We start from the raw sequence: 10,011 nt of genomic DNA, 5'->3' as shown, positions 1-10,011 counted from the left end.
TCTGCCGCAGTACAGGAACGCACTCGCTGGGTGACTTCTGACCCGCTGCTGCAAGAGGACAGGCTCGTGCGCTTTAGGTACAAAGTTCGACGGCTAAGTTTGCGCTCGAGGCTCCCTGCATGATCCCCGCTGTTGGACAGCGAGCGAGGAAGACTCCAGAAATGGCGCAGAGAGAGGCCAATTCACCGTCTAGGATCAGGGTTCAACACACTGCACCTACGAGCAAGAACAGCGCCTCCTGCCAGGCTGAGACAGCCAAACCGGAAGCTGGCGGAAATGACGCACGCTCCGGCCGCCGGAAGCGGAGCCGCCAGAAGCGTGTCCAATGGGGGCACAGGAACGGCAGGGGGCGTGGCGGCGCGGGCCTCCCGCGGTTGCCGGGGCGGTGACGGGAGCGGGCGGGTGGCAAGCAGGCCATGCGGACAGCTGGCGACCCGGGACCCCACGGCCCTACACTCGTCCCTCGCGCCGCGGTAGCCCGGAGCCCGCGGGCCTAGCGGCAACCTTTGTTCCCTCCGTCGCCGTCTGCCGAGCTCCGGCCGGCGCGGATGCAGCTGCTCCGCCTGGGCTCGCGCTCGGGGCTGGAGGAGGAGCGGCGGCTCCAGGCGGCATGCGATGGGGAACTGCTGCTGGACGCAATGCTTCGGGCTGCTCCGCCGGGAAGCAGGTCGGCTGCAGCGAGCGGGTGGAGGGTAAGCGGCAGCACAGGCCCGAGATGCCCGGCCGGGGATCGGCGGTGGTGGTGCCCGCCGCCCCCGTGCAGGCTCACTGTCCCTGAGGACTTACCTCGGGTGGTAAGGTCTCCTGTAAGCACCGGGCACTGTCGCCTGGACACACCCTGCTTTGACTTAAAGCCAAAGTTGCTGTCTCTATGTTTGGTCTTCCTTTTGGGCCTTGACAGAACAGATGAAAAATTAGGCCCCAAGGTTACTTCAGGTGCATTTTAAATAGAAGTCACTTCTGCTCCAGGTTCTGGTGAACTCTCTTAGGTAAAGAGCTGCAGGATCACAGTGCACAGTGGTCATTTAAGTGATTGGTGCGGCTGTATGAAAGGAATACCAAATGCTGTAATTTCTACTCTTATGCTTGGTAATCTAATCAAAATATCACCGAGCATCACTTCTCTTGTAGGGAAGTGGGATATGCTTAAGATTTTTCTATCCGCACTATCCAGTAGCAGAATTGTAGGATTACTGTTATACCTTTATTTCCTGGAATAATGAAGGGGGAAAAAACTGGGGGCACATAGCATCGATGCTGATTTTATTATTCCTAAGTATTTCCCAGGAATTTAAGCCTAGAATCAAAAAAATCTAAGCCAGCCCATCTATCTAAAGAACATATCTGTTTTGTACTTTCTTAAGCATGGTGCCAATTTTTCAGCCAATAGCTTTGTATCAGGAAGCTTTCAGCATACACAGACTGGAACCAAGTGATTTGTAATTCAGACTCTCTGAGTCATAGATACATTGTAAAATGATTCATTAATGAAACAATGTATCAAAGTAGCCAAAGCAGTATTTTAAGCATCCCTAGAAAAGGGGAGAGAATGGACTTAAAAGATGTCTACATAGTTTGGTATTTTGATTTTCCCGATTTCTCTACTGTTACTTTCACAGGGGTGTGTGACAGCTGTTTTGTATTGTGATACAAAATCATGTTATTCTAAGTATTGTGTGAGTGAACCCATTTTTCGAAGCCATGGAAAGGGGCTCCTGGAAGTATTTGACTTTGGAGTACATTACCTGGGTTCTGTAAGAACCTTGGGTGTTAACAGTGACTTTATGAATGATATTTTAATGACACTATTTTTTAAATTTCGGGTTCTACTGGTTGCGCACAGGCTTGGTAGCGTAGGGTAGGATAGCAGGATGAGATCATGTGAGTCACGTGTACATTGTCTGTAGGTATGTTGTAATACTTGGTCGTGAATGTTGTTTGACTGACACCTTGAGTAAGTCCTAGGGGCTTTGGATGCTGATGTCTAAGACCATATGATCAGTATCAGTCCTGTTTCTAGTCATCTGTAAGCATAGGTTTCAACAGTTTCCTTGCTCAAATCTTCCCATAAACTTACGGTTTAGTACTAGTCTCCACAATTCTTAGCAGCTTCCTGGAAGCTTGTAGTTACTTACACAGCAACATTAAACAGCCTTTCAATTTAGTTGCTGATCTTTTACCTCAGACATGCATCTGGACAGTAAAAGTGAAAAAATGGGTAATCACAAAAGCATTTGTTAATTTTATGTCACCGTACTTACCATGGCTAGAAAGAAATAGGACATCCTGGGCTCTGTTAGTCTCAGTCTGGACTTGTGATTTGAGGCCTGATTTCTTAGGCTTGCAGATTTCCCAGGAGTCTCTCAAAATGAGATCACTTACTCTACCTTATATAATCTCAGCACTATAATTACCAGATGTACTAAAGTGTCTCCAGTATTTCATATGCTAAGATAACTGTTGACCAGTTCAAATATCAATATAACTGCTAAAGCATCTCGGAGACCTTACTACCCAGAAACAAAATACCGATATCCCAATGGGTTACCTTCTTCATTTAGAGGGTTCCTCTTCTAGCATGTTCTGGAGAACTCCATGTGCTGGCCAGTTGTTTTCTGTGGACAGTACCATAACTCTGTGTGTGCTACATTGCCTGGCTTATCAGGTGCTGGGACTCAAATCTATGGTGTCATACATTTTAAGGAAACACTCTCCAACTGAAGTACATCCTCAGCCCTACAGGTTCATTGTTCTTAGATGGGTTCTTAGGATCCTAGCTGTATTGCATTTCAATTCCTCTTTTAGATTGCTGTAAAGTTGTCCGTCCTTGCTTCAGTTGAGTTGTAGTAGTACAAAGGTGTGGTCATGTTTAGCTTTATTTATGTGCTTTATTTAACAGGTGCCAGCCCTTAGATTCTAGCAGCTGACTTGCTTCTAGGTAATAGTTTACAGTGACTTGCTTTTTCGTTCCTAGGGAAAATATCAGTGCTTGTTCAGCTGCTTCCGTACGCTGGGCAGTATTCTAAACACTGTTACCTCCTTTGCTCCTTTGCACACTCCTGTCAAGCAGTAAGTGCTATTGGAAATTTAGTCCTCTATCCAAAATGCATGAAACCAATTTCTTATTTTAAATAGGGTTGTGGAGTATTTCTATAGACCCTTAGACATGAAGCCAAGTTAAAGCATACAACAGATTGTATTGCATGTACATCTCGTATGTTAGAAAGTGACTTTATAGAGTATTTTTAGTCTGCCTATGGTTTTTCACTCTTTGCTTTAGGTAACACAAGCATCTTACTATTTTACCCAGGCTGCCCTCAAACTCTCCTGCAATTTGAGTGTCTTCCTGTCCTGTGAAAGTCAAGTATGGAATTTCCATATTGTGGTCTCATGTTGGCTCACAAGAGCTTTCAGAGCATGGGGCATTTTGGATTTTGAACTTTTAGATTAATGGTGTTCAACTTGTACAACATGTATTGTAGACCGAAACCAAAGCTTGAAAGTTTAACTTGCCTGAGATAGCAGAGCTGGGATTGCAGTCAAAGTCCCTCTGAAACCAGAGTCCTTATCTTTAACTGGTAATAGCTTGCAGCTCTTTATTTTGTAGATAAACATCTGGTTACCCTCTGTGTCTGAACTGTCCTGGACCCTGTCTCATGTGACGGGCTCCATGAGGCCGTGTGCTTGTTCTCTGCAGCATCACTATCCCTGTTTTTGTTCCCTTCCTGGCCTGTCTTACTCTTTCTCATTATCAGATACGGGGGTTTTCTGATATCTTTATTTAATTCCTTCTACATGTATACTGCTTATCCCAGCGTCATTTCAGCCATTCCTGTTACTTCAGCCACTACCCCTTCATGCACCTCTCTAGCATACTGAAGAGATGCTCTTGCCTTGATTCCATTTTAGCCTCCCCTTTTACATATCGACTGTTTTGAGTTTCTGTCTTAAGCACTGCCTTCCTCGTACTATCTGCATGTCCCAGGAGCTGGGATTTCCAAAACTACACTGTCCCGTCCTGTTTCCTTGTTGAATGACTCCTGCTGCTTTCTGTTTCCTATGACTAGATTTCGGAGTTTTGTTTTTCTCCTATGGCAGCCTGATGAGTTGTATGGAATTAATGTTCAACACATATCCATTTGTATCGTGTGCATTTCTGTGTTTGAATATCTGTAATTTCACCTTTTGTTCTCAGAAAATGCACATTAGTACAAATAGCTCGGAAAAATTTAATGGAAAGAACATTAAAGATAATAGTTTCATTACAATATATTCACAAATGTTTATATTATAACTTTTTGATAAATATTATCCTTTATTTGAAAATAGTATTGACCCAGTGGTGTCAGCCTCAGTCTCCTCGGTTCTCTCATTAACCACGCTTAGCATCCTGTACGTCAGCTGAACTGTGTTAGCCCTATCAAGGAACAGTACCATCTCACCGTTTGCTTTATGTGTAATGTTTTGTCGTAATAGGTGTTGCTAAGATACAGGAATCTATGGTGTCAATTGTAAGGATTTGTTTATTAGCATGCATATTTATTGGCTTTGAAAAACACAGATGAAAGATGCTTCTAAAATTTCACAAGTTACTTTTCACAGTAGTGTATTTAAGTGGATATCAAAATCCTGTCTGTTCTGTGTTAAAACTTAGAGACTCCAAGGACTTTTTTCTTTTTGATCTTTTATTCTCTCATTAATATTTGTATAGGGATGAATATTTCTGTACTTTCAGCTAATGTGTAAAACACATGGCTTTATCTAATCCCTGTGTCTTGAGGAGTACAGTCCTCTCCTGCTGAGTTTTGGGATAATCCAGTACTTACAGTGTAACTTTCAGTGCTGCCTCTCCCTTTTCTTCTCATAGCCCTTTCTTCCCTCCTCTCTTCAGAGGAGATGATTACTTTCTAACCATTTTTACTTTGGTTTCCTCCCTTCTTCATAGAAACTCAGTCTGTAGTCACCCCAGCTATGAGCAGAGGGTCATTGTACTCGGTCCTGCTCTCCAAATCCACATCTCAGGGTTACTTTCTGTGTCTTTACCACCTCCACATCTGTGCTGGCTAGGTTTGTCAACATGACACAAACATAGTTATATCTAAGAAGAGGGAATCTCGATTGAGGAATTTCCTACATCAGATTGGCCTGTAGAGTCCCCACTTTAATGCTAACCCTAGGATACAGGCCAAAATATGTATCCTAGATATCTGAATCTTTCCAGATTCTGCGTTATGTAGTCCTGTTTTTTCTTGTCATGTCTCTGCTGAGTTCTTCCCTGAGTCTATTTCTTCCCTATTTCTTCCTTGTCTTTACTTGAATAACACCTACATACTCATCTTTTCCGCTGGCAATTCAAGAATTACTTTCTGAAGTTTTCCTGACGCCCTCCAGAAATAAGAGCTCACAGTGCTGCTGAATAGTCTGCTCTCCTGAGCTCCACTTCCCTACTTAGCTTCTGAGTGTAATCCTCGGTCCATGCAGATTCGGGCTTCTGTTGAGTAACTAGTTAAGTTCCTAGTTGGTAGAGATGCAAGGATTTGATTCTGTGAATAGAGTGTAAGTCTGTCACTGTTTCACAGTCCTGGCTTTGGTCTCTAATATTTCTGAACTACCCTTTCCCATATTTGGGGGTGGGCTGACTCCTCTCCTGAGTGATTAAAACAGAACCTTGCTTGTAATTTACCTTAGCATCTACCCCATTTGACTGTAGAATTAATTTTTATTTGCTTTCATGTTCTAAATACTAATACATTGCTTTACCCATGGTTCAGTAACTTAAGGAAGGAAGAAAAAAAGAAGACTCTTCACATAAGAAGAGAGGTCCCAGGTTTCACTCTCCAACAGGAGATGATGGGCAGTGTCAGGTGCTACCCACCCCAGGAAAGGTGACTGGGAAGCTCGGGTCTGAGCTCCTTCTTTGTTTCCAGTTCCCTCTAGATCAGGCCCTTCTCAAAAGGCAGTGGCTGTGTTTGTCTGTTTGTTTAGCCTGTCTTTTCTGTCTTTGCCACGCACATAGGGAAGATCTGTCTCCACTGTTCTTGTAAGGCATAATTTTCTGAATATCCATTCTAAAGCTCATCACTCAGAAGGCACTGTTAATACTAGCTGTTTTTACTTTGAGATTACCAGTTCTTTAAGGGCCTGCATAGATTCCTAACTGTTAGAAAATCAGCATGCTGTCCTGTAGCTAAAGTGGTAGATAGAAAATGACATTTGTGGTGAGGGATTGGCTCCAGTGGAATCTGTGCTGTGTGCAAACTTATGGCTCAAAAGACCCAATAGTTTGAGCCCAAGTACCTGGGCACAAGATAGCCAGGGTGGCAGCTCAGGCAGTGAGGCTGAGAACTGGACCTGTTTCCATAGGCCTAACATACCTGTGTTGACATCATCTTATCCCTTCAGATTCAGGTGGGTAAATCTCCACTGAAATATTTGATGTCCGCTGGAAAACAGTGCCCTGTCATCTTCTTTGAGTCAGCTTTTGCCAGGCATATGATTTATAGCCTGCCCTGTCTTCAGCTGGGGTGGGAGAATGTCTTGGGAGGCTTTTAATTTTTTGTAGACTTTGGAACCATTTACCTTGGTTGCTCATTATTTATTTATAATATCCAAGAAAATGTAAAGGGTTGTATTTCACCAGGTATAATATAAAACATATTGAAAAAGAAAAATGCCAATGTAGTTTTGAGGTTCATGGGGTTTTTTGTTTTTGTTTTGTTTTGTTTTTTTTTTACCCAATACACAACATAACAGAAAAGCATTAAAAACTACATTTTCAGTCCGCTTTCAACACAATTTAAATCTACCTTAGTATCTATCTTGATAACCAGGTAGTAAGTTTGCAGGCATTTCTGTTTCTTACTCTAAATTCTTTTACTATTCCATGCACCGACCTCTTTTCTGCTTCTCTGCCACTCTGCCTGTGAGCCACATTGACAGTTTTAGCAGTAAATACGCAGGAATCTGTCTCATGGTGAGACAGCCGTCGAGGACACAGGGACTGTCTATAAATCATCCAGGATGACTCTGAGTTTTGGAGCTTTCCAGTAAGGAGGGAAATACACTTGTGTTTTCTCTACGTAGTCACTGTTGGCAGACCTCGTGCTGAGTGCGTTTAGTTAACACATTGGGTGTCGCCCGTTACTTTTCCCCTCCTTTTTCCCAGAGCATATGCCTGAGTTACTGAGAGTTAAATGTACGTATGGTGCGACCCTAATTTTCTTCACAGCTCAGCTGTGACCCTGCTGTGTTTCCTGAGGACTCCCCTAGCTTCCCACATCCATTTTTATCCTCTCACTGAGACAAGTCTTGCATCTTTGGCTTACTATGTGTGGTACCCACTCTGGTCTCTACACTGTAGCATCCTTCCAAGTCTCACCTTGCTTCTGGCATCTCATTGTCTAACCCTTCCTCGGATTGGAGTCTTCTCTGCTGAGTATTTGTTTATCGGCTGCTCTCAGCGCCATCACCCTAACCCCAGCTATCAGTGCTTTATCCACAGCCTCAAGTTGATTACATCCATTATTCATGCACTTGCTGTGCGTCAGCCCCTCGAAGCTCCCTCTGACTCTTGTGGTTCCTGGCACTTGAAGTAAGCTTCTTATGTGTGTGTACCCAGCTAGATTTAAGGGAAAAATTGTATTCTTGTTCCTCAGTAATTTAAATACAGTAAATATTAGTCATATACATTTACTTTTGCTCTCAGTGATTTCAAAGTTTGTCCAAAACTCTCATTTTCAAACTCAATCATCTACTCATTTTGCTTCCTATGTAGCATAATAATGTATTGATATGCCATAATCTATCTATTACTGTATTGATAGACATGTCTGTTACTTTTTATTTGTTTGGTTTTATTTTATTTTTGATATTTCTGTTTATTTTAAAGTTTTCCAACTTTATGCCAGTTTATACTTTTACCAATAAGGGATTAACGTGAAATGCTGGGTAATTGTACAAGACACTATGTGCCTGTAGCAAATAAAATGTGTGTGTGTGTGTGTGTGTGTGTGTGTGTGTGTGTCTGTGTCTGTGTTTTTAATTCCCTTAGTGATAGCAATGAAAAGACAAACTAGAGTAAGTGGCTCTTTGTAAACGTCAGATGAATGGAGAACACTACTGTGGTCACTGGGGACTCTGCCTCTGTTCACACCGATGACCACAAATAAGGCACAATAAAAATGAAATCCGTGTCCGAGCTCACTTGACAGGGTAATGCCATACATTGTGAAGAAGGTAATGGTTTGTCTTAGGACATGACACGAATAAAACTGAAGGATTGGCACAAAGCTAGACAGCAGGAAACAGAGCACAGTTCTCATCATTAACAAGGTGACTGCCTCCTGCCAAGCTGGGAAAATGCCTGCTTCACTGAAGTAGTCAGAGGAACTGAGAAAGTGTTTGTTATTTTCTGTATTTTGTCTAGTTCAGAGACTCCTCCCTCCTCCTGCCCCTTCCCCTCTTTTTTCCTCCTCTAGTTCAACTACCCAAGGTGGGCAGCAGTGCCTGGTTAGGAATGAGAGTTCATTGTTCTGTTGACTTTGGCTGTGGGTAGGACCTGGGTGCCTCCTGACAGTACTGTTGCCTTCTCTTGTTGTTTGCTACAGTGTCACACCTCCAAGCATCTCTGTACTTGGGAGAACTAATGGTTCGGCTGTATTGTCGTCATAAATAAAATTAATTTGAAGTTGAGTATCTTGGCCCTTACCTACTTTCTTAATTGTGTGTGTCTTTTATTTCTCTTAATCCTACTATTTGAAATCTATATCAAAGAAACATTTCTTCCAAAAGAATTGAGTATCTGTTCTCGAATTCTACACATATGAGGGTAGAGAATAAGGGTTTCCCCTTAGAAGCATGATAGAAAAAATCAGATCTTCCATTCTGGCTTGCACTTCCTTTCTTAAGTAGATGCAGGACTTTTGTATAATCTGCCCACTTCTGTACTAACAGTAGGGTGGCCTTTTGTAGACAGTGTGGTTCAAATGATTAGACCAGGCTTTCATTGGATGTTGTCAGTTATTTAGTACGGATGTCTGGTGAAAATGGTATGAAAGATGGAGCCCTGTCCTACATGCAAGAGCACTCATGGGGATGGTATTGTGTGTACAATGAGTATGTTCAGACTCAAAGCTGCACGATTGGTACTGGAACGTGTGTGGCAATGTTTTCAGCTACAGAACTGATGAATGAAACAGAGGACAAAATCGAGGACGATCTGGAACTTTGTCACATCTAGTCATGCAAATAAGCTGAAGAGCTTGGTTACTGGAGGAGACATTTCAGTTACTTTTGTACTGTCCTTGGAATCCAGTTCAGTTTGATGTTTCGTAGCCTTCCAAGTTCAGGCTGGTTGCATTTCAGGTGCTTGGTGGACTCATCACTAGTGGCCGTCATACTGGACAGTGGAGATCTCTCTGGGGTAACAATAGCCATGGAAGTGTTGAGGAAAGGAAACTTTTCTGAGGTACATTAACTGTGAGTCTGTTCTTTACCCTGCTAATACCTTACTCTCTCTTGCCTGCCTCATATCACATATAGTTGAAAATCAAGACAGTGAAGTATTTTTTTTTATTTTTAATTTAAGAAAACAATTCTGGTACCTTTGTGAACACGGGACTCAGAAAACTGGAATAAAGTAAACCTTGGTGTCTTTTGCTTGTGACTAGTTTGGTTGATTTATTTAAACATGGCCTCTTGTTTTAGGCAACTATACACATGGTTTCTCTGTGTCCCAGGTTTTTACCTTTGGCTGTGTTTGTTCAGATATATAACATTAAGTTATAAGTTCTTAATTTAAGATGAGCATTCTGCTGCTTGGAAAGTGTATACTGTCTTTTGGTAAGGCCGCCCTTTTGCTTCGAAATGACCAATAAGGTAGGTGTTTGGTGTAGGTTTGGAGCAAAGGAACAGCATGCCAGTGTAACTGATCTGCTGGGGATACTTTAGTTTCCGTCTGCTTCACTCACCAAAATTTTACTCATTCTCCCTCTGTCCCTCCACCCCAAGAAC

General features: G+C 42.7%; 1 protein-coding gene across 2 annotated transcripts in view; it reads left to right on the top strand.

Annotated features, from left to right (window-relative positions):
* The first annotated feature begins 401 nt into the window (after positions 1 to 401).
* The window catches only part of AP1AR (adaptor related protein complex 1 associated regulatory protein), a 30,601-nt gene continuing 20,991 nt past the window's right edge, over positions 402 to 10,011 (top strand). For both annotated transcript variants that reach the window (XM_080916449.1, XM_080916448.1), the window contains exon 1: positions 402 to 692. In XM_080916449.1, the coding sequence (XP_080772575.1) occupies positions 616 to 692 (77 nt within the window). In that variant the 5' untranslated portion in view covers positions 402 to 615. The remainder of the gene's footprint in view (positions 693 to 10,011) is intronic.

This window comes from Micromys minutus (genome assembly GCF_963924665.1).
Source record: "Micromys minutus genome assembly, chromosome: 4".
Lineage (NCBI taxonomy): Eukaryota > Metazoa > Chordata > Mammalia > Rodentia > Muridae > Micromys > Micromys minutus.
The sequence above is the reverse complement of the archived record's forward strand: the minus strand, read 5'-3'. Positions and strand labels throughout refer to the sequence as shown.